Source organism: Heptranchias perlo, chromosome 2, assembly GCF_035084215.1.
Source record: "Heptranchias perlo isolate sHepPer1 chromosome 2, sHepPer1.hap1, whole genome shotgun sequence".
Taxonomy (NCBI): Eukaryota; Metazoa; Chordata; class Chondrichthyes; order Hexanchiformes; family Hexanchidae; genus Heptranchias; species Heptranchias perlo.
Window position 1 is genome coordinate 171,726,891 of NC_090326.1, and position 26,309 is coordinate 171,753,199.

The 26,309-nt window shown below is 53.9% G+C and overlaps 1 protein-coding gene across 1 annotated transcript in view; it reads right to left on the reverse strand.

Moving 5' to 3' along the window:
- The window catches only part of scrib (scribble planar cell polarity protein), a 296,559-nt gene that overhangs the window by 257,278 nt on the left and 12,972 nt on the right, over positions 1 to 26,309 (reverse strand). Inside the window, 4 exon segments of the mRNA XM_067996625.1 lie at positions 5,083 to 5,139; positions 8,315 to 8,404; positions 14,301 to 14,379; positions 17,427 to 17,544. Coding sequence (XP_067852726.1) covers positions 5,083 to 5,139; positions 8,315 to 8,404; positions 14,301 to 14,379; positions 17,427 to 17,544 — 344 coding nt within the window.

The window sequence follows — 26,309 nt, forward strand, 5'->3', positions numbered from 1 at the left end:
CCCACACAGACAGGGAGAGACAGAGCCCAGAGCCCAGTACAGATACACTTAACCAGTAACTGATACAGGCCCACACAGACAGGGAGAGACAGAGCCCAGAGCCCAGTACAGATACACTTAACCAGTAACTGATACAGGCCCACACAGACAGGGAGAGACAGAGCCCAGAGCCCAGTACAGATACACTTAACCAGTAACTGATACAGGCCCACACAGACAGGGAGAGACAGAGCCCAGAGCCCAGTACAGATACACTTAACTAGTAACTGATACAGGCCCACACAGACAGGGAGAGACAGAGCCCAGAGCCCAGTACAGATACACTTAACCAGTAACTGATACAGGCCCACACAGACAGGGAGAGACAGAGCCCAGAGCCCAGTACAGATACACTTAACCAGTAACTGATACAGGCCCACACAGACAGGGAGAGACAGAGCCCAGAGCCCAGTACAGATACACTTAACCAGTAACTGATACAGGCCCACACAGACAGGGAGAGACAGAGCCCAGAGCCCAGTACAGATACACTTAACTAGTAACTGATACAGGCCCACACAGACAGGGAGAGACAGAGCCCAGAGCCCAGTACAGATACACTTAACCAGTAACTGATACAGGCCCACACAGACAGGGAGAGACAGAGCCCAGAGCCCAGTACAGATACACTTAACCAGTAACTGATACAGGCCCACACAGACAGGGAGAGACAGAGCCCAGAGCCCAGTACAGATACACTTAACTAGTAACTGATACAGGCCCACCCAGACAGGGAGAGACAGAGCCCAGAGCCCAGTACAGATACACTTAACTAGTAACTGATACAGGCCCACACAGACAGGGAGAGACAGAGCCCAGAGCCCAGTACAGATACACTTAACCAGTAACTGATACAGGCCCACACAGACAGGGAGAGACAGAGCCCAGAGCCCAGTACAGATACACTTAACCAGTAACTGATACAGGCCCACCCAGACAGGGAGAGACAGAGCCCAGAGCCCAGTACAGATACACTTAACTAGTAACTGATACAGGCCCACACAGACAGGGAGAGACAGAGCCCAGAGCCCAGTACAGATACACTTAACCAGTAACTGATACAGGCCCACACAGACAGGGAGAGACAGAGCCCAGAGCCCAGTACAGATACACTTAACTAGTAACTGATACAGGCCCACACAGACAGGGAGAGACAGAGCCCAGAGCCCAGTACAGATACACTTAACCAGTAACTGATACAGGCCCACACAGACAGGGAGAGACAGAGCCCAGAGCCCAGTACAGATACACTTAACTAGTAACTGATACAGGCCCACACACACAGGGAGAGACAGAGCCCAGAGCCCAGTACAGATACACTTCACCAGTAACTGATACAGGCCCACACAGACAGGGAGAGACAGAGCCCAGAGCCCAGTACAGATACACTTAACCAGTAACTGATACAGGCCCACACAGACAGGGAGAGACAGAGCCCAGAGCCCAGTACAGATACACTTAACTAGTAACTGATACAGGCCCACACAGACAGGGAGAGACAGAGCCCAGTGCCCAGTACAGATACACTTAACCAGTAACTGATACAGGCCCACACAGACAGGGAGAGACAGAGCCCAGAGCCCAGTACAGATACACTTAACCAGTAACTGATACAGGCCCACACAGACAGGGAGAGACAGAGCCCAGAGCCCAGTACAGATACACTTAACCAGTAACTGATACAGGCCCACACAGACAGGGAGAGACAGAGCCCAGAGCCCAGTACAGATACACTTAACTAGTAACTGATACAGGCCCACACAGACAGGGAGAGACAGAGCCCAGAGCCCAGTACAGATACACTTAACCAGTAACTGATACAGGCCCACACAGACAGGGAGAGACAGAGCCCAGAGCCCAGTACAGATACACTTAACCAGTAACTGATACAGGCCCACACAGACAGGGAGAGACAGAGCCCAGAGCCCAGTACAGATACACTTAACCAGTAACTGATACAGGCCCACACAGACAGGGAGAGACAGAGCCCAGAGCCCAGTACAGATACACTTAACTAGTAACTGATACAGGCCCACACAGACAGGGAGAGACAGAGCCCAGAGCCCAGTACAGATACACTTAACCAGTAACTGATACAGGCCCACACAGACAGGGAGAGACAGAGCCCAGAGCCCAGTACAGATACACTTAACCAGTAACTGATACAGGCCCACACAGACAGGGAGAGACAGAGCCCAGAGCCCAGTACAGATACACTTAACCAGTAACTGATACAGGCCCACACAGACAGGGAGAGACAGAGCCCAGAGCCCAGTACAGATACACTTAACTAGTAACTGATACAGGCCCACACAGACAGGGAGAGACAGAGCCCAGAGCCCAGTACAGATACACTTAACCAGTAACTGATACAGGCCCACACAGACAGGGAGAGACAGAGCCCAGAGCCCAGTACAGATACACTTAACCAGTAACTGATACAGGCCCACACAGACAGGGAGAGACAGAGCCCAGAGCCCAGTACAGATACACTTAACCAGTAACTGATACAGGCCCACACAGACAGGGAGAGACAGAGCCCAGAGCCCAGTACAGATACACTTAACTAGTAACTGATACAGGCCCACACAGACAGGGAGAGACAGAGCCCAGAGCCCAGTACAGATACACTTAACCAGTAACTGATACAGGCCCACACAGACAGGGAGAGACAGAGCCCAGAGCCCAGTACAGATACACTTAACCAGTAACTGATACAGGCCCACACACACAGGGAGAGACAGAGCCCAGAGCCCAGTACAGATACACTTAACTAGTATTTGGTACAGACACATACTGAGAATAGGGAAGTTTTAGTTTTCATTTAAGAAAAAAGAACCTACGTTGGTCTATTCCCTTCCACATCCTCAGCACATTCCAAATCACTTCACAGCCGAGGAGGTACTTTTGAAGTGTAGCCACTGTTGTCATGTAGGGAAACACGACAACCAATTTGTGAATAGCAAGGTCCCACAAACAGCAATGAGGTAAATGCCCGGTCAATCTGTGTTGGCTGAGGGATGAGCATTGGCCAGGATACCGGGAGAAGTCCCTGCTCTTCCTGAAAATAGTACCAAATTTTTTATGTTCACCTGGAGAAGCAGTTTAAGGCTTCATTCGAAAGACGGCACCGCCGGCAAGACCAGTGAGGGAGGGTCAGCCCTTAATTCTCACAAAATAACTTCAATCTAGATCTTGCAAAGATTCAAGGAAAGATGATGGAGAATCTCTTCAGAGCATTTAGACAGGTAGCTGGGAGAGAAGGAGGGGGCACAGACCGGTATGATCACTCGGTATAGGGGGAGGGGAGAGAGGGGGCACAGACCGGTACGGTCACTCGGTATGGGGGGAGAGGGGGGGAGAGGGCACAGACCGGTACGGTCACTCGGTATGGGGGAGGGGAGAGAGGGGGCACAGACCGGTACGGTCACTCGGTATGGGGGAGGGGAGAGAGGGGGCACAGACCGGTACGGTCACTCGGTATGGGGGGAGAGGGGGGGAGAGGGCACAGACCGGTATGATCACTCGGTATGGGGGAGGGGAGAGAGGGGGCACAGACCGGTACGGTCACTCGGTATGGGGGGAGAGGGGGGGAGAGGGCACAGACCGGTACGGTCACTCGGTATAGGGGGAGAGGGGGCACAGACCGGTATGATCACTCGGTATGGGGGAGGGGAGAGAGGGGGCACAGACCGGTACGGTCACTCGGTATGGGGGGAGAGGGGGGGAGAGGGCACAGACCGGTACGGTCACTCGGTATGGGGGGAGAGGGGGGGAGAGGGCACAGACCGGTACGGTCACTCGGTATGGGGGGAGAGGGGGGGAGAGGGCACAGACCGGTATGATCACTCGGTATAGGGGGAGAGGGGGCACAGACCGGTACGGTCACTCGGTATAGGGGGAGGGGAGAGAGGGGGCACAGACCGGTACGGTCACTCGGTATAGGGGGAGGGGAGAGAGGGGGCACAGACCGGTACGGTCACTCGGTATAGGGGGAGGGGAGAGAGGGGGCACAGACCGGTACGGTCACTCGGTATTGGGGGGGGGGGGGAGGCGGGAGGGGGAGGGGGCACAGACCGGTACGGTCACTCGGTATTGGGGGGGGGGGGGGAGGCGGGAGGGGGAGGGGGCACAGACCGGTACGGTCACTCGGTATTGGGGGGGGGGGGGGAGGCGGGAGGGGGAGGGGGCACAGACCGGTACGGTCACTCAGTATTGGGGGTGGGGAGGGGGAGGAGAGGGGGGGTGGGGGGAGAGGGGGCACAGACCGGCACGGTCACTCGGTATGGGGGGAGGGGGGAGGGGGGAGGGGGGAGGGGGGAGGATGGAGTACAGCCCTCGTCCCTCCCTATCTCTAACCTCCTCCAGTATTTTTGGACATTACTCCTCATATCTCCTCCTTTGACCCTGTACCATTTTGTGATGACGCCTGTTTGAAGAGCCTCGGGGTGTATTTGCAGTCAGGGGCTGTGCAGATATCTGGGTCTCATGGGCCTATTGAGCTGAAGCAGGGAGTTCGCCCAAAGTCACGGCCAACACATCCCTCAACGAACACCATCAAAAACATGAATATCGGGGCATTTCCATCACTGTTTGTGGGAACTTGCTGTGCACAAATGAGCTGCTGAGTTTGACCAATTAACAAAAGTGTCTGCACTCCAGAAGTAACTCACTGGCTGTGATGCACTTTGGGGCATGCGGAGGGTGTGAAACAGGCTTTCCAACTCCAAGATCTATCTCTCGTCAGCTGCACTTGAAGTTACACAATGAGGGGTCAACACCGCACCTTGTTCAGAACAAAGCAGCTTGTCTTTGTGTGTCCTGTCTGCTCGAGGGGTCCCACGGTCGGTGAGGGAGCAGTGGGTGGGGAAGAGCTGCAGGTGGGGGTGGGAGGGGGCGGCGATATGAGGCAACAGGCTCTCAGCCATTATACAGGCAGTGCAGCACCAAGCACTGACCACCTCAGATACCCCCATGATAAGAGTAAAGAGCAGGGGCTCGGCATGACACAAGAGGGCAGCAACTTATTCCACAGCTACTCACGTTGGCAGTGTCTTCAGCAGGTTTTCTCGTAGTTCCAGTGTCACCAGGTTTGCTAAACTACAAAAGAACAGACACGGAGTGAGACTGGACTGAACACATTCAATCAAACACAGACACAGACAGACAGGCACGGAGTGAGACTGGACTGAACACATTCAATCAAACACAGACACAGACAGACAGACACGGAGTGAGGCTGGACTGAACACATTCAATCAAACACAGACACAGACAGACAGACACGGAGTGAGGCTGGACTGAACACATTCAATCAAACACAGACACAGACAGACAGACACGGAGTGAGGCTGGACTGAACACATTCAATCAAACAGACACAGACAGACAGACAGGCACGGAGTGAGACTGGACTGAACACATTCGATCAAACACAGACACAGACAGACAGGCACGGAGTGAGGCTGGACTGAACACATTCAATCAAACAGACACAGACAGACAGACAGACACGGAGTGAGGCTGGACTGAACACATTCAATCAAACACAGACACAGACAGACAGACACGGAGTGAGGCTGGACTGAACACATTCAATCAAACAGACACAGACAGACAGACAGGCACGGAGTGAGACTGGACTGAACACATTCGATCAAACACAGACACAGACAGACAGGCACGGAGTGAGGCTGGACTGAACACATTCAATCAAACAGACACAGACAGACAGACAGGCACGGAGTGAGGCTGGACTGAACACATTCAATCAAACACAGACACAGACAGACAGACACGGAGTGAGGCTGGACTGAACACATTCAATCAAACAGACACAGACAGACAGACAGGCACGGAGTGAGACTGGACTGAACACATTCGATCAAACACAGACACAGACAGACAGGCACGGAGTGAGGCTGGACTGAACACATTCAATCAAACAGACACAGACAGACAGACAGACACGGAGTGAGGCTGGACTGAACACATTCAATCAAACAGACACAGACAGACAGACAGGCACGGAGTGAGACTGGACTGAACACATTCGATCAAACACAGACACAGACAGACAGGCACGGAGTGAGGCTGGACTGAACACATTCAATCAAACAGACACAGACAGACAGACAGACACGGAGTGAGGCTGGACTGAACACATTCAATCAAACAGACACAGACAGACAGACAGGCACGGAGTGAGGCTGGACTGAACACATTCAATCAAACAGACACAGACAGACAGACAGACACGGAGTGAGGCTGGACTGAACACATTCAATCAAACAGACACAGACAGACAGACAGGCACGGAGTGAGACTGGACTGAACACATTCGATCAAACACAGATACAGACAGACAGGCACGGAGTGAGGCTGGACTGAACACATTCAATCAAACAGACACAGACAGACAGACAGACACGGAGTGAGGCTGGACTGAACACATTCAATCAAACAGACACAGACAGACAGACAGGCACGGAGTGAGGCTGGACTGAACACATTCAATCAAACAGACACAGACAGACAGACAGGCACAGAGTGAGGCTGGACTGAACACATTCAATCAAACACAGACACAGACAGACAGACACGGAGTGAGGCTGGACTGAACACATTCAATCAAACAGACACAGACAGACAGACAGGCACGGAGTGAGGCTGGACTGAACACATTCAATCAAACAGACACAGACAGACAGACAGACAGGCATGGAGTAAGACTGGACTGAACACATTCAATCAAACAGACACAGACAGACACGGAGTGAGACTGGACTGAACACGTTCGATCAAACACAGACAGACAGACACAGAGTGAGACTGGACTGAACACGTTCGATCAAACACAGACAGACAGACACAGAGTGAGACTGGACTGAACACATTCGATCAAACACAGACAGACAGACAAGGAGTGAGACTGGACTGAACACATTCGATCAAACACAGACAGACAGACAAGGAGTGAGACTGGACTGAACACATTCGATCAAACACAGACAGGCTCCTCACGCCCACTCCCCAGCCGAACAGCATCACTGCCCAGACTGGGATTAAACCAGACCCCTCCCTAGACGGAGAGTATCCCACCCAGACAAAGTTTAAACCAGACCCCTCCCTAGTCGGAGAGTATCCCACCCAGACAAAGTTTAAACCAGACCCCTCCCTAGTCGGAGAGTATCCCACCCAGACAAAGTTTAAACCAAACCCCCTCCCTAGTCGGCGAGTATCTCTGCCCGGACAGGGTTTAAATCAGACCCTCACCAAACGGAGAGTATTTCTGAACAGACAGGGTTTAAGCCAGGCCGTCCCCAGATGGAGAGAATCACTGCCCAGACAGGGTTTAAAACAGACCCTCCCCAGACAGAGAGCATCCCTGCCCAGACAGGGTTTAAAGCAGACCCTCCCCAGACAGAGAGCATCCCTGCCCAGACAGGGTTTAAAACAGACCCTCCCCAGTCGGAGTGTATCCATGGCCAGACTGGGATTAAACCAGACCCTCTGCAGACGGAGAGTATCCCTGCCCAGACAGGGCTTAAACTACACCCGAACCAGACGGAGAGAATCCCTGCCCAGACAGGTTTCAAACCAGACCCTCCCCAGACAGAGAGTATCCCTGCCCAGCCTGGGCTTAAACCAGACGCTCTACAGATGGAGAGTATCTCTGCCCAGACTGAGTTTAAACCAGACACTCCCCAGACGGAGAGTATCCCTGCCCAAACCGTATATAAACGAGACCCTCCCCAGACAGGGCTTAAACCAGACCTTCCCCAGACAGGGCTTAAACCAGACCCTCCCCAGACAGGGCTTAAACCAGACCCTCCGCAGACAGGGCTTAAACCAGACCCTCCCCAGACAGGGCTTAAACCAGACCCTCCCCAGACAGGGCTTAAACCAGACCCTCCCCAGACAGGGCTTAAACCAGACCCTCCCCAGACAGGGCTTAAACCAGACCCTCCCCAGACAGGGCTTAAACCAGACCCTCCCCAGACAGGGCTTAAAACAGACTCTCCCCAGACAGGGCTTAAACCAGACCCTCCCCAGACGGAGAGTATCCCTGCCCAGACGGGGTTTAAACCAGCTCCCAGTCTATTTTCGATCAGATAGGCCCAATGCCATTTTTCTCCAGTGCCCGAGTATTGAAGGAGCTCACAGGGCGGGGGAGTGGGACTAGCTGAATTGCTCCTGCATAGAGCCGGCACGGATGGGCCAAATGGTCTCCTTCTGTGCTGAAACCTTTCTATGATCCAATAATTCTACTTACTTCCCAATGTCATTCGGCAGGGACTGCAGGGAGACGTCATTGAGGGAGAGGTGTGCGAGGATCCGTAACTGTGTGAATCCATCGGGCAGCCTGCAAGACAGACAATGTGAATGGGGCGGGGCGGGGCGCAGACCGGCGGGGCGGGGCGCAGACCGGCGGGGCGGGGCGGGGCGCAGACCGGCGGGGCGGGGCGCAGACCGGCGGGGCGGGGCGCAGACCGGCGGGGCGGGGCGCAGACCGGCGGGGCGGGGCGCAGACCGGCGGGGCGGGGCGCAGACCGGCGGGGCGGGGCGGGGCGCAGACCGGCGGGGCGGGGCGGGGCGCAGACCGGCGGGGCGGGGCGCAGACCGGCGGGGCGGGGCGGGGCGCAGACCGGCGGGGCGGGGCGGGGCGCAGACCGGCGGGGCGCAGACCGGCGGGGCGGGGCGCAGACCGGCGGGGCGCAGACCGGCGGGGCGGGGCGCAGACCGGCGGGGCGGGGCGCAGACCGGCGGGGCGGGGCGCAGACCGGCGGGGCGGGGCGGGGCGCAGACCGGCGGGGCGGGGCGGGGCGCAGACCGGCGGGGCGGGGCGGGGCGCAGACCGGCGGGGCGCAGACCGGCGGGGCGCAGACCGGCGGGGCGGGGCGCAGACCGGCGGGGCGGGGCGCAGACCGGCGGGGCGGGGCGGGGTGCAGACCGGCGGGGCGGGGCGCAGACCGGCGGGGCGCAGACCGGCGGGGCGCAGACCGGCGGGGCGGGGCGCAGACCGGCGGGGCGGGGTGGGGCGCAGACCGGCGGGGCGGGGAGGGGCGCAGACCGGCGGGGCGGGGAGGGGTGCAGACCGGCGGGGCGGGGCGCAGACCGGCGGGGCGGGGCGCAGACCGGCGGGGCGGGGCGGGGCGCAGACCGGCGGGGCGGGGAGGGGCGCAGACCGGCGGGGCGGGGTGGGGTGCAGACCGGCGGGGCGGGGCGCAGACCGGCGGGGCGGGGCGCAGACCGGCGGGGCGGGGCGGGGCGCAGACCGGCGGGGTTAATATTGTGCAACAGACAGTGTGAACACGGTGAGATGGATCCAGCACCCATCCAGTCACCTCCAGTGCGCAGCATCAGTCACACTCGGCTTCTGGTGGTCCCGTCTCCCTGAACCAACATTTAACCCTCGCAGTCCTGTCACCCTCCAGAACTGACACACAGCTCAATGGAACAAACACTATCTTCAGCAATCACTAAGCTGCCATTCGAATACAAATGGTGGGGGGGGGGCAGGGTGAGAATTTGAATTCCGTTTGTTAAAAGCCTGCAAATAAAAAGACCGTGATGCTGTCGGATTGTGGCAAACATCCAGTTGGTTCAGCAATGTCCTTTAGAGAAGGGAACCTGCCGTCCTTCCCCTGTCCTAACTCTGACCTGCCCTGTGGTGGTCTAGCAAGCCATCATTGTATCAAACTCAAGGCAATCAATGCCAGCCTTGCCAGCACGCCCACATGATGCCCATGAGATTGAGTAACAAAACCACACTGCCAGCTTGGCCCAGTTGGTACGAGTCAGTAAAGGAAGATATAGTTGACATACTGGATGGGCTAAAAATTGATAAAGAGGAGGTACTAGAAAGGCTAGCTGTACTTAAAGTAGATAAGTCACCCGGTCCGGATGGGTTGCATCCTAGATTGCTGAAGGAAGTAAGGGTGGAAATTGCGGAGGTACTGGCCATAATCTTCCAAACATCCTTAGATACGGGGGTGGTGCCAGAGGACTGGAGAATTGCAAATGTTACACCCTTGTTCAAAAAGGGTGTAAGGATAAACCCAGCAACTACAGGCCGGTCAGTTTAACCTCAGTGGTGGGGAAACTTTTGGAAACAATAATCCGGGACAGAATTAACAGTCACTTGGACGAGTGTGGATTGATTGGGGAAAGCCAGCACGGATTTGTTAAAGGCAAATCGTGTTTAACTAACCTGATGGAGTTTTTTGATGAGGTAACAGAGAGGGTCGATGAGGGCAGTGCAGTTGATGTGGTGTATATGGACTTTCAAAAGGCGTTTAATAAAGTGCCGCACGGTAGGCTTATCATCAAGATTGCGGCCCATGGAATAAAGGGGGCAGTAGCAACATGGATACAGAATTGGCTAAGGTAACCAATTCTCAATCCATGCCAGTATATTACCCCCAATCCCATGTGCTCTAACTTTGTTCACCAACCTCCTGTGTGGGACCTGTGAAAATCCAAATAAACCACATCCACTGGTTCTCCCTTATCTATTCTACTAGTTACATCCTCAAAAAACTCCAATAGGTTTGTCAAACATGATTTCCCTTTCATAAATCCATGTTGACTCTGCCAAATCCTATTGTTATTTTCTAAATGTCCTGTCATCACATCCTTTATAATAGATTCCAGCATTTTCCCCACTATTGATGTTGGGCTAACCGGTCTGTAGTTTCCTGTTTTCTCTCTCCCTCCTTTTTTAAATAGTGGGGTTACATTTGCCACCCTCCAATCTGCAGGAACCATTCCAGAATCTATAGAATTTTGGAAGATGACAACCAATGCATCCACTATTTCTATAGCCACCTCTTTCAAAACCCTGGGATGTCGATCATCAGGTCCTTGGGATTTATTGACTTTCAGTCCCATTCATTTCTCTAGTACTATTTTTTTTTACTAATACTAATTTCCTTCAGTTCCTCATTCTCGCCTGACCCTTACATACGAACTTGCGAATTAAGAGCAGGAGTCGGCCATTCAGCCCCTCGGGCCTGCTCTGCCATTTGATAAGGTCATGGCTGACCTGATTGTGACCTCAACCCTACTTTCCCATCTACCCACTATAACCTTTGACTCCCTTGTTAATCAGGAATCTATCAAACTCAGCCTTAAAAATATTCACTGACCCTGCCTCCACCGCTCTCTGGGGAAGAGAGTTCCACAGACTCACCACCCTCTGAAAAAATTTCTCCTCATCTCCGTCTTAAATGGGAGACTCCTTATTTTTAAACTCTGGCCCCTAGTTCTAGTCTCTCCCACAAGGGGAAACATCCTCGCAGCATCTACCCCTTCTAGTCCCCTCCCCACATTACAGCTGTGAGGAGGGATGATATGTTAGAAGAATCATCAAATGAGGCCTTATGGGTTGAGCTAAGGAATATAAAAGGGGCAGTCACACTGCTGGGAGTGTACTATAGACCCCCAAACGGTCAGAGGGAGATAGAAGAGCAAATGTGTAGGCAAATTTCTGAGAAGTGCAAAAACAGTAGGGCAGTAATAGGAAGGGACTTCAACAACCCTAATATTAACTGAGATACAAACAGTGTGAAGGGTATAGAGGACGCAACATTCTTAAATTACATTCAGTAGAACTTTTTTTAGCCAGTACATAGCAAGCCCAACAAGAGAGGGGGCAGTTCTGGATTTAGTTTTAGGGAATGAGGCTGGACAGGCGGAAGGGAGAGTTCTAGTCTCTCCCACAAGGGGAAACATCCTATCAGTATCTACCCCTTCTAGTCCCCTCAGGATCTTATATGTTTCAATAAGATCACCTCTCATTCTTCTAAACTCCAGTGTGTACAGGCCCAACTTGTCCAACCTTTCCTCATAAGATAACCCCCTCATCCCAGGAATCAGTCGAGTGAACCTTCTCTGAACCGCCTCCAAAACAATTATGTCCTTTCTGAAATAAGGAGACCAAAACTGCACACAGTATTCTAGATGTGGTCTCACCAATGCCCTGTACAACTGGAGCAAAACATCTCTACTTTTATATTCCATTCCCTTTGCAGTAAATGACAACATTCCATTTGCCTTCCTAATCACTTGCTGTACCTGCATTCTAACTTTTAGTGATTTATGTACTAGGACACCCAGATCCCTCTGTACCTCAGAGTTCTGCAATCTCTCTCCATTTAAATAATATTCTGCTTTTCTATCCCTCCTGCCAAACTGGACAAGTTCACATTTTCCCACATTATACTCCATCTGCCAAATTTTTGCCCACTCACTTAACCTATCTCTATCCCTTTGCAGACTCCTTATGTCCTCTTCACAACTTACTTTCCCACCGACCTTTGTGTCATCAGCAAATTTAGCAACCATACATTCGGTCCCTTCATCCAAGTCATTGATATAGATTGTAAATAGTTGAGGCCCTAGCACTGATCCCTGTGGCACTCCACTCGTTACATCTTGCCCACCTGAAAATGACCCATTTATGCCTACTCTCTGTTTCCTGTTAGCTAACCAATCCTTTATCCATGCTAATATGTTACCCCCTACACCATGAGCTCTTATTTTGCGAAGTAGCCTTTGATGTGGCACCTTGTCAAAAGCCTTCTGGAAATCCAAGTACACCACATCCACAGGATCCCCTTTATCCACGTTGCTTGTTACTTCCTCAAAGAACTCTAATCAATTAGTCAAACACGATTTCCCTTTCACAAAGCTGTGTTGACTCTGCCTGATTGTATTGAGATTTTCTAAGTGCCCTGCTATAACCTCCTTCATAATTACATAGAGCCGGCACGGGCTCGATGGGCCTCCTTCCGTGCTGTAACCTTTCTATGATTCTATGAACTGCTGCACCGTCGAGATAGTGAGACGAGGCCTGTCTACTTGTTCAGGTGGGTGCAAAAGATCTCCTGCTACTATTTAGGTCTGACGATGTCGTCTGCTCGCCTACCCAACAGTGAGGGTTCTCCAACCAGTTACTGCTCACAGACAGGACCAGGCAGGACACCCGGAGTCCCCCCGACTAGGCGTAGTGTCGGGGGAATCTTTATCTCATGGTTCCCTTCATGCCCCACAATTCAATGTTTCTCCAGGTAATTATCCAACTGTCTCCTGAATTTCCTGATAGGGCAGCGAACTGGCCCTCCCTGGACAGTCCATTGTACACATTCACCACCCACTGTGTAGAAACATCAGATAAAACTATCCCTTCACTCCCTCGCTCCACTCAGCGATGTCCTGTCACTCCCTCGCTCCACTCAGCGATGTCCTGTCACTCCCTCGCTCCACTCAGCGATGTCCCGTCACTCTCTCTCTTCACTCAGCGCTGTCCCGTCACTCTCTCTCCTCACTCAGCGCTGTCCCGTCACTCTCTCTCCTCACTCAGCGCTGTCCCTTCACTCTCTCTCCTCACTCAGCGCTGTCCCGTCACTCTCTCTCCTCACTCAGCGCTGTCCCGTCACTCTCTCTCCTCACTCAGCGCTGTCCCTTCACTCTCTCTCCTCACTCAGCGCTGTCCCGTCACTCTCTCTCCTCACTCAGTGCTGTCCCGTCACTCTCTCTCTTTACTCAGCGCTGTCCCTTCAATCCCTCTCTTCACTCAGCGATGTCCCGTCACTCTCTCTCTTCACTCAGTGCTGTCCCGTCACTCTCTCTCTTCACTCAGTGCTGTCCCGTCACTCTCTCTCTTCACTCAGCGATGTCCCGTCACTCTCTCTCCTCACTCAGCGCTGTCCCTTCACTCTCTCTCCTCACTCAGTGCTGTCCCGTCACTCTCTCTCCTCACTCAGTGCTGTCCCGTCACTCTCTCTCCTCACTCAGTGCTGTCCCGTCACTCTCTCTCTTTACTCAGCTCTGTCCCTTCAATCCCTCTCTTCACTCAGCGATGTCCCGTCACTCTCTCTCTTCACTCAGTGCTGTCCCGTCACTCTCTCTTCACTCAGTGCTGTCCCGTCACTCTCTCTCTTCACTCAGTGCTGTCCCGTCACTCTCTCTCTTCACTCAGTGCTGTCCCGTCACTCTCTCTCTTCACTCAGTGCTGTCCCGTCACTCTCTCTCTTCACTCAGTGCTGTCCCGTCACTCTCTCTCTTTACTCAGCGCTGTCCCTTCAATCCCTCTCTTCACTCAGCGATGTCCCGTCACTCTCTCTCTCCACTCAGTGATGTCCCGTCACTCTCTCTCTCCACTCAGCGCTGTCCTGTCACTCCTTCTCTCCACTCAGCGCTGTCCTGTCACTCCCTCTCTCCAGTCCGGGATGAATTTCTGAACAGTCTCACCCTACCTGGATAAGGGATTCCCGCTGAAATCAGCTATTTCCAGAGATTTGCAGAATTTAATACTCTCGGGGATCTCTGGGATATCTGCGGAGACAAAAGCAGCAAAAAGCTCAATGTATTGTCCATATATTGTTTTATAGGTTGATGTTTGTACTGACAATGGCCTTCTATAAACAGGAAACTCATCAACAGAGGGGAGGTGTAGTAACATCTCACCTAAAGGTGCAGGCAGGCAGAGTACACTGCACATTCCTCATTACTGGGCAGGAGAGGAAGGGAGGGAGGGAGGCAGGCGAGTGGGAAGGAGGGAGGCAGGCGAGTGGGAAGGAGGGAGGCAGGCGAGTGGGAAGGAGGGAGGGAGGCGAGTGGGAAGGAGGGTGGGGCGATGGGTGGCATCGAGTGGGAACTAGATGAGGCGAGGCAGGAAAGCTGCAGGATTGGGGGGTGGTGATGAGAGGCTGCAGCACACCATATATCAAACAGCAGACAAGGAACTAAAAGAAGCACAGACCCAGGGGTGTTAGGCTTGTGTTACTGGACTATTAATTCAGGGAACACACGTTCAAATCCCACCACGGCAATTTGAGAATTTGAACTCAGTTTAAAAATCAGGAAAATAAATCTGGTCTCAGTAAAAGTGACCGTGAAGCTGTCGGATTGTCATAAAAACCCAACGGGTTCACTAATGTCCTTTAGGGAAGGAAACCTGCTGTCCTTACCTGGTCTGGGCCTATACGTGACTCCAGTCCCTCCCCAGACAGGGACTACGGGTGGCACTGAGCTATACAGAGCAGGATGCTGTCGGATTTCGTTCCTGACCTCTCCGGGTTCATGGGTGAAGTAGCAGAGAGAAGGTGGGGGGAGGAACGTGGAATAACACCCACGCGATCCACAGCCTAGCTCAGAGAGCTGAGACTTTTCACCCCAGAAATGCACCGGTTTTGAGGAGATGTGAGAGAGGCCTTCACTATTTGAGTTCGATAGGTTAGGGAGGAGCAGGGCACACGGGGGCAGGGCACTGGGCTACATGGCAGCAGAGTTTTACTTTCACAGGTCAGCTGTTCCCAGCTGATGCAATGAGTGCAGATTCACATCACACATTCAAAGGGGAGCTGAACACGTTCCTGAATATGTCCAACATCACAGTGCATAGAGGAGACCCCCCCACACTCACACTGACCCTCTCACCCCCCACTCCCCCCACACTCACACCGACCCTCTCACCCCCCACACTCACACTGACCCTCTCACCCCCCACTCCCCCCACACTCACACTGACCCTCTCACCCCCCACTCCCCCCACACTCACACCGACCCTCTCACCCCCCACTCCCCCCACACTCACACCGACCCTCTCACCCCCCACTCCCCCCACACTCACACTGACCCTCTCACCCCCCACGCCCCCCACACTCACACCGACCCTCTCACCCCCACTCCCAAACCCCCACACTCACACTGACCCTCTCACCCCCCACTCCCCCCACACTCACACCGACCCTCTCACCCCCACTCCCAAACCCCCACACTCACACTGACCCTCTCACCCCCCACTCCCCCCACACTCACACTGACCCTCTCACCCCCCACTCCCCCCACACTCACACTGACCCTCTCACCCCAACTCCCCCCACACTCACACTGACCCTCTCACCCCCACTCCCCCCACACTCACACTGACCCTCTCACCCCCCACTCCCCCCACACTCACACTGACCCTCTCACCCCCCACTCCCCCCACACTCACACTGACCCTCTCACCCCCACTCCCCCCACACTCACACCGACCCTCTCACCCCCCACTCCCCCCACACTCACACTGACCCTCTCACCCCCCACTCCCCCCACACTCACACCGACCCTCTCACCCCCCACTCCCCCCACACTCACACCGACCCTCTCACCCCCCACTCCCAAACCCCCACACTCACACCGACCCTCTCACCCCCCACTCCCAAACCCCCACACTCACACTGACCCTCTCACCCCCCACTCCCCCCACACTCACACCGACCCTCTCACCCCCCACTCCCCCCACACTCACACTCACACTGACCCTCTCACCCCCCACTCCCCCCACACTCACACTGACCCTCTCACCCCCCACTCCCCCCACACTCACACCGACCCTCTCACCCCCCACTCCCCCCACACTCGCACTGACCCTCTCACCCCCCACTCCCCCCACACTCGCACTGACCCTCTCACCCCCCACTCCCCCCACACTCACACCGACCCTCTCACCCCCCACTCCCCCCACACTCACACTGACCCTCTCACCCCCCACACTCACACCGACCCTCTCACCCCCCACTCCCCCCACACTCACACTGACCCTCTCACCCCCCACTCCCCCCACACTCACACTGACCCTCTCACCCCCCACTCCCCCCACACTCACACCGACCCTCTCACCCCCCACTCCCCCCACACTCACACTGACCCTCTCACCCCCCACACTCACACTGACCCTCTCACCCCCCACTCCCCCCACACTCACACCGATCCTCTCACCCCCCACTCCCCCCACACTCACACCGACCCTCTCACCCCCCACTCCCCCCACACTCACACTGACCCTCTCACCCCCCACTCCCCCCACACTCACACCGACCCTCTCACCCCCCACTCCCCCCACTCTCACACTGACCCTCTCACCCCCCACTCCCCCCACACTCACACTGACCCTCTCACCCCCCACTCCCCCCACACTCACACTGACCCTCTCACCCCCCACTCCCCCCACACTCACACTGACCCTCTCACCCCCCACACTCACACTGACCCTCTCACCCCCCACACTCACAATGACCCTCTCACCCCCACTCCCCCCACACTCACACCGACCCTCTCACCCCCCACTCCCCCCACACTCACACCGACCCTCTCACCCCCCACTCCCCCCACACTCACACCGACCCTCTCACCCCCCACTCCCCCCACACTCACACTGACCCTCTCACCCCCCACTCCCCCCACACTTACACTCACCCTCTAGTCACTGTGCTTCGATCCGGTCCCTTAGAAGCTACTCTAACTTCAATTTTTGATGAACCTGCTGCCAATGTCTCTCTCTCAGAAGTGCCATGCCGGCCTCTCCCTCACTATCCCACGCCTGTACACACACTCACCGTTGCGAGAGATGTCGAGCTCAACAAGTTGCATGAAGTTTGCGACCTCTGGGGGCAGTCGCTGGATCTCATTGTCGCTAAGTCCCAGCTTCCGCAGGTTCAACAACCGGAAGAAAGGCTGTTAGACAAGGAAAACAAACAGAAGGAGGTGAGCCATGACCGACGGGGGGGGGGGTGGGCCGTGACCGACGGGGGGTGGGCCGTGACCGACGGGGGGTGGGCCGTGACCGACGGGGGGGGGGGGGGGGGTGGGCCGTGACCGACGGGGGGGGGGGGGGGGGGGGTGGGCCGTGACCGACGGGGGGTGTGGGCCGTGACCGACGGGGGGTGTGGGCCGTGACCGACGGGGGGTGGGCCGTGACCGACGGGGGGTGGGCCATGACCGACGGGGGGTGTGGGCCGTGACCGACGGGGGGTGGGCCGTGACCGACGGGGGGTGGGCCATGACCGACGGAGGGGGTTGTGTATAAATCAAGATCTTTATCCTCCTTGTGCAGATCATTTGGCTGCCTCTCTCTCCCTCGACAGTCCCCTCCTGCCTACGTAGTTCACACCTTCCTCCTGCATGTGTTCCTCCCCCACACACCAATGGTCAGCCTCCAACCACCACTGCTCTGTACTCGGGAATTTTCATTAAACCTCCGGCTCTCAGTCACTCCCTCAATTTAGACCACTGCCCCCGTGGAAAGCATTGAGGTGTGGACTGGGTGGAAGGTCTCATCCCTCCAAACCGATCAGTCCAACCTAATGTCTTCAAAACCTCTCAATACCAACTTCCATCACTCCTTCCCCTCTGGAATCTGCTCAATCACAGCCCACTAACCCTCCCCATCAATCTCCTGCCCTCACCCAGACCTCTCTAATACCCACCCCCCTCACCCAGACCTCTCTAATACCCACCCCCTCACCCAGACCTCTCTAATACCCACCCCCTCACCCAGACCTCTCCAACACCCACCCCCTCCCAGACCTTTCTAATACCCACCCCCTCCCAGACCTCTCTAATACCCACCCCCTCACCCAGACCTCTCCAACACCCACCCCCTCCCAGACCTCTCTAATACCCACCCCCTCCCAGACCTCTCTAATACCCACCCCCTCCCAGACCTCTCCAACACCCACCCCCTCACCCAGACCTCTCTAATACCCACCCCCACCCAGACCTCTCTAATACCCACCCCCTCCCAGACCTCTCCAACACCCACCCCCTCCCAGACCTTTCTAATACCCACCCCCTCACCCAGACCTCTCCAACACCCACCCCCTCCCAGACCTCTCCAACACCCACCCCCTCACCCAGACCTCTCCAACACCCACCCCCTCCCAGGCCTCTCTAATACCCACCCCCTCACCCAGGCCTCTCTAATACCCACCCCCTCCCAGACCTCTCCAACACCCACCCCCTCACCCAGACCTCTCCAACACCCACCCCCTCCCAGGCCTCTCTAATACCCACCCCCTCCCAGACCTCTCTAATACCCACCCCCTCCCAGACCTCTCCAACACCCACCCCCTCACAGACCTCTCCAACACCCACCCCCTCCCAGGCCTCTCTAATACCCACCCCCTCCCAGACCTCTCTAATACCCACCCCCTCACCCAGACCTCTCCAACACCCACCCCCTCCCAGACCTCTCCAACACCCACCCCCTCACCCAGACCTCTCCAACACCCACCCCCTCACAGACCTCTCCAACACCCACCCCCTCCCAGACCTCTCCAACACCCACCCCCTCACAGACCTCTCCAACACCCACCCCCTCACCCAGACCTCTCCAACACCCACCCCCTCACAGACCTCTCCAACACCCACCCCCTCACCCAGACCTCTCCAACACCCACCCCCTCACAGACCTCTCCAACACCCACCCCCTCACCCAGACCTCTCCAACACCCACCCCCTCACAGACCTCTCCAACACCCACCCCCTCCCAGACCTCTCCAACACCCACCCCCTCACAGACCTCTCCAACACCCACCCCATCAAACTCCAGTCCTTTTCTTTAAATATGAACAGAAGGCCGTTCAGCCCCTCGAGTCTACTCCGCCATTCACAGGAACATAGGAACTGGAGATGGGGCCATTCAGCCCCTCGAGCCTACTCCGCCATTCATAGGAATAAAGGAACAGGAAGACGCCATTCAGCCCCTCAAGTCTGTTCCGTCACTCAAATGAATATAGGAACAGAAGGAGGCCATTCATCCCCTCGAGCCTGCTCCACCATTCAATCAGATTATAGCTGATCTGTATCTCAATTCCATTTATCTGCCTTTGTTCCAAATCCCTTGGTAGCCTTACCCAATAGAGTACCTACAGAGAATCTATTTCCTCTGGTAGAAGAATCAGGACAATGGGGCACAATCTTAAAATTGGAGCTAGACCATTCAGAAGTGAAATCAGGAAGCACGTCTTCACACAAAGGGTAGTGGAAATATGGAACTCCCACCCCCAAAAAGCTGTGGATGCCGGGGCTCAAGTGAAAATTTCTAAGACTGAGATCAATAGGTTTTTGTTAGGAAAGGACATCAAAGTATATGGATCAACGGTGGGTAAATGGAGTTGAGGTACAGATCTAATAGAATGGGGGAACAGGCTCGAGGGGCTGAATGGCCTCCTCCTGTCCCTATGAATGGGGGAAAAGGCTCGAGGGGCTGAATGGCCTCCTTTTGTTCCTAGGAGGGCTGCATTGGTAGAAGGATTAGAGGGGAGTTGAGGAGAAATTTTTTCATCCAGAGGGTGGTGGGGTCTGGAACTCACTGCCTGAAGGGGTGGTAGAGGCAGAAACCCTCAACTCATTTAAAAAGTACCTGAAGAGCCGTGACCTGCAGGGCTACTGACCAAATGCGGGAAAGTGGGATTAGGCTGGATAGCTCTTTATCGGCCGGCACAGACACGATGGGCCGAATAGCCTCCTTCTGTACCGTTAATTTCAATGCTACTATGTCTCCGAGTTAGAAGCAGGCCAGACCCTGCATGAAGAATTCTACAGATTCTGGAATGGTTCCTGCAGATTGGAGGTTGGCAAATGTAACCCCACTATTTAAAAAAGGAGGGAGAGAAAAAACAGGGAACTACAGACCGGTTAGACGGACATCAGTAGTAGGGAAAATGCTGGAATCTATTATAAAGGATGTGCTAACAGGTCACTTAGAAAATAATAATAGGATTTGGCAGAGTCAACATGGATTTATGAAAGGGAAATCATATTTCAGTTCTTTGAGGATGTAACTAGTAGAATAGATAGGGGAGAACCAGTGGATGTGGTGTATTTGGATTTTCAGAAGGCTTTCGATAAGGTCCCACACATGAGGTTGGTGAACAAAGTTAAAGCACATGGAATTGGGGGTAATATACTGGCATGGATTGAGAATTGGTTAACAGACAGGAAACAGAGAGTAGGAATAAACGGATCTTTTTCGGGGTGGCAGGCAGTGACTAGTGGGGTACCGCAGGGATCAGTGCTTGGGCCCCAGCTATTCACAATATATATCAATGATTTGGATGAGGGAACTAAATGTAATATTTCCAAGTTTGCTGATGACACAAAACTAGGTGGGATTGTGAGTTGTGAGGAGGATGCAAAGAGGCTTCAAGGGGATACAGACAGGCTAAGTGAGTGGGCAAGAACATGGCAGATGGGATATAATGTGGAAAAATGTGAAGTTATCCACTTTGGTTGGAGAAACAGAAATGCAGAGTATTTTTTAAATGGTGAGAGATTGGGAAATGTTAATGTTCAAAGGGACCTGGGTGTCCTTGTACACCAGTCACTGAAAGCTAACATGCAGGTGCAGCAAGCAGTTAGGAAGGCAAATGGCCTTTATTACAAGAGGATTTGAGTACAGGAGTAAAGATGTCTTACTGCAATTATACAGGGCCTGGGTGAGACTGCACCTGGAGTATTGTGTACAATTTTGGTCTCCTTACCTAAGAAAGGATATACTTGCCATAGAGGGAGTGCAATGAAGGTTCACCAGACTGATTCCTGGGATGGCGGGATTGTCGTATGAGGAGAGATTGAGTTGACTAGACCTGTATTCACTCGAGTTTAGAAGAATGAGAGGGGATCTCATTGAAACATACAAAATTCTTACAGGGCTCGACAGGGTAGATACAGGGAGGATGTTTCCCCTGGCTGGGGAGTCTAGAACCAGGGGGCACCGACTCAGAATGAGGGGTCGGCCATTTAGGACTGAGATGAGGAGAAATTTCTTCACTCAGAGGGTGGTGAATCTTTGGAATTCTCTACCCCAGAGGGCTGTGGAGGCTCAGTCATTGAGTACATTCAAAACAGAGATCGATAGATTTCTAGATATTAAAGGCATCAAGGGATATGGGGATAGTGCAGGAAAATGGTGTTGAGGTAAAAGATCAGCCATAATCTGATTGAATGGTGGAGCAGGCTCGAGGGGCCGAATGGCCTACTCCTGCTCCTATTTCTTATGTTTTTATGAAGTGGTGGGTTCAGCAGGGCCCATATGTAGGGCACCGCTGGTTTTCCGAATACTTCTAACAGTCGGTGGTAAGTAGTCCAACCGAGAAACCTCGCCATCCTGTCACATCCATCGAGCAGTGCAGAGTGGGATCCTTATTCACAACTCATTAACTCCCGGATTAATGAGCTACCAACTCTGGAGATAGCAGACTGCCTGCCTGGAGAGCTGAAACTTGGAGCTGTCTAACAGGGAGAGTGCTGAAGCTCCCACTCATCACACCACTCAGCTTCCAATTCAGGGGCACCCACTTCAATAAACCCGACTAACACATCTCTGCTTAACAGCACACGAAAAACTGGCAAAATCTAGTCAGAGTGCAACCAGCACTGGGGATCACAGTGAACAGAACAAGCTGCCCCTCGACTGCTTCAGTCTGCACACAGGGTCCGTCAAAGGTCTTAACACCATCAGCTCCTCTTCAATCAACACAGTGTCCTGGAGAGAGGGGTAATTACAGTCCAGTAACATCACACACTCACAGGACGGGGGGTAATTACAGTCCAGTAACATCACACTCTCACAGGACGGGGGGTAATTACAGTCCAGGAACATCACACACTCACAGGACGGGGGGTAATTACAGTCCAGTAACATCACACTCTCACAGGACGGGGGGTAATTACAGTCCAGTAACATCACACACTCACAGGACGGGGGGTAATTACAGTCCAGGAACATCACACTCTCACAGAACGGGGGGTAATTACAGTCCAGTAACATCACACACTCACAGGACGGGGGGTAATTACAGTCCAGGAACATCACACTCTCACAGGGCGGGGGGGTAATTACAGTCCAGGAACATCACACTCTCACAGGGCGGGGGGGTAATTACAGTCCAGGAACATCACACTCTCACAGGACTGGGGGGTAATTACAGTCCAGGAACATCACACTCTCACAGGGCGGGGGGGTAATTACAGTCCAGTAACATCACACTCTCACAGGACGGGGGGGTAATTACAGTCCAGGAACATCACACACTCACAGGACGGGGGGGTAATTACAGTCCAGTAACATCACACTCTCACAGGACGGGGGGTAATTACAGTCCAGGAACATCACACACTCACAGGACGGGGGGGTAATTACAGTCCAGTAACATCACACTCTCACAGGACGGGGGGTAATTACAGTCCAGTAACATCACACTCTCACAGGAGGGCGGTAATTACAGTCCAGTAACATCACACTCTCACAGGACGGGGGGTAATTACAGTCCAGTAACATCACACTCTCACAGGGCGGGGGGGTAATTACAGTCCAGTAACATCACACTCTCACAGGACGGGGGTAATTACAGTCCAGTAACATCACACTCTCACAGGGCGGGGGGTAATTACAGTCCAGTAACATCACACTCTCACAGGGCGGGGGGTAATTACAGTCCAGTAACATCACACTCTCACAGGACGGGGGGTAATTACAGTCCAGTAACATCACACACTCACAGGAGGGGGGGTAATTACAGTCCAGTAACATCACACTCTCACAGGACGGGGGGTAATTACAGTCCAGTAACATCACACACTCACAGGACGGGGGTAATTACAGTCCAGGAACATCACACTCTCACAGGACGGGGGGGTAATTACAGTCCAGTAACATCACACTCTCACAGGGCGGGGGGTAATTACAGTCCAGTAACATCACACACTCACAGGAGGGGGGTAATTACAGTCCAGGAACATCACACACTCACAGGAGGGGGGGTAATTACAGTCCAGTAACATCACACTCTCACAGGACGGGGGGTAATTACAGTCCAGTAACATCACACACTCACAGGACGGGGGTAATTACAGTCCAGTAACATCACACTCTCACAGGACGGGGGGTAATTACAGTCCAGGAACATCACACACTCACAGGAGGGGGGTAATTACAGTCCAGTAACATCACACTCTCACAGGACGGGGGGTAATTACAGTCCAGTAACATCACACTCTCACAGGACGGGGGGTAATTACAGTCCAGTAACATCACACTCTCACAGGACGGGGGTAATTACAGTCCAGTAACATCACACTCTCACAGGACGGGGGGTAATTACAGTCCAGTAACATCACACACTCACAGGACGGGGGGTAATTACAGTCCAGTAACATCACACTCTCACAGGGCGGGGGTAATTACAGTCCAGTAACATCACACTCTCACAGGAGGGCAGTAATTACAGTCCAATATCTCTCACACTCTCACAGGACGGGGGGTAATTACAGTCCAATCTCTCTCACACTCACAGGACGGGGGGGTAATTACAGTCCAGTAACATCACACTCTCACAGGACGGGGGGTAATTACAGTCCAGTAACATCACACTCTCACAGGAGGGCCAGTTACAGCCTTTACCATTGCACATTGAAGGGAAAGGCAGATGGAGCCCAGTATCGAGCTCACAGGAGTGAGGCGACGGCTGGGCTGAGAGAGTGAGGACAGAGGTTAAGAGAAATTTTTTACACACAGCGTTGTTGCAGCAAGAAATTCTTTGCCATTGGGATAGTTTGTGGTACAGACCATTGCATCTTTTAAGGCAAGGATAGTATAAGATACAGGGCTGTGGGGATAGAGTGGGGCAGTGGGATTAGCTCGGGATTGCTCTGGCAAAGAGCCTGCACAGACATGATTGGCCGACCGGCCACCTTCTGCGGTAGAAATATATATGGTTGTATTGTGCTTGCAGTGAACAGGTTTCTGTAGGGTACTGATAGCTCTGTGCAGGGACTGTGCACATTCCCATGTTGGGAGATGTGTGTGTGTGTGTGTGTGTGTGTGTGTGTGTGTGTGTGTGTGTGAGAGAGAGAGAGAGAGAGAGACAGTGCAAACGTGTGAGCTTGTGTGCATGTCAGGGTGTGTGCATCTACGTGCGTGTCAGTGCGACAGCAGGTGGGTGTGTTCACATCTGAGGTGCATGTGCACGTGTCAGAGCACGGACACAGCTCGGCTGTGACGCCCTCCACAGTAAACCAGCCTGCCGGCACGCCCCGGCCTAACTAATACAAAGAACGGCCTCTTGTACAGAGACTCCCAGACACTCTCTCAGAGCCGGTGGCTCATTCAGGCCACAGTAAGTAGTGCATTTCCCCACTAAGATATTCGAGCACATCCGTTTTAACACAATCGCCACATCATCCATGAGTTGTGTCCAAACTCACACCAGAAGGTACATTAGTACATTACTGCCCAACACACTGTACACTGGTGAACCCCCGGCCTCTGCCTTCCAGCTTGGGAACAGACAGCAGGCTGCTAGCAGACATTTTACTCCCAAATTCTCGGATCTAAAGCTCGCCTTTTCTATGCAAATGTGATAGAGGCCGATGAAAGGCTGTCATTGTCCCAGTGCAGGGTCCTGCATGGGATCCTCAGTCAGAATGAAAGGAGAGCCTGTGAGACTGGGAGCGGGGCGAGCACAGCTGCTGCTCGGAGACCCCATCCATTACACAGCCCCGCAGGGCCACCGGGGGCCGCGGCTGCTCCTCCGCACAATCCATCACCCCCGGGCAGCCCATTAATCAGCACTCTGGGCCAGCTCAGGAGACTGTCGTTTCAAGGTGAAATCCAGCTCGTGCTTGGGGAGAGGTTTGGCCTATATACTGCGCCAAGAAGCTGCTCTTAAGCGCACCACAGAACGAATGACTTTGAAATGCCATCAGTGTTAGGGAAGTCAATATAGTGGCCATTTTATGCACAGCAAGATCCCGCAAACAGCAATGTCCAGTTAATCTGTCTTGTGGAGATGTTGGTTACACACAGAAATGCACTGAGTGTTTACCCCCACACAAGCAAATAGTTCTAATCACGTTTACCCCCCTGTTCCCATATCCCTTCATCCCCCTCTCCAATCTAATCTTGTGTTGACAGTTTCTGCCTCATTCACTAATCTTGAACGTGAACCCACAGACTCACAGCTCTGTGTGAAGGAGTTTCTCCAGCCCTGTTCTAAATCTCTTACATTTAATCTTGTATCTATGGTCCCTCATTCAAGACCCTCAACTACTGGAAACAGTCTTGTTTGAAGGAGGAATGTTGGCCAGGAGACCGGGAGAGCTCCCTGCTCCTCTTCCAATCATGCTGTGGGATCACTAATGTCACTTCAACCACCAGAGCAGGCAGACAGGGCCTCAAATTAAAGGCCCCTCCGACAGCACAGCGCTCCCTCAGTACTGACCCTCCAACAGTACGGCGCTCCCTCAGTACTGACCCTCCGACAGAGCAGCGCTCCTTCAGTACTGACCCTCCGACAGAGCAGCGCTCCTTCAGTACTGACCCTCCGACAGAGCAGCGCTCCTTCAGTACTGACCCTCCGACAGTGCAGCGCTCCTTCAGTACTGACCCTCCGACAGCGGCGCTCCCTCAGTACTGACCCTCCGACAGCACAGCGCTC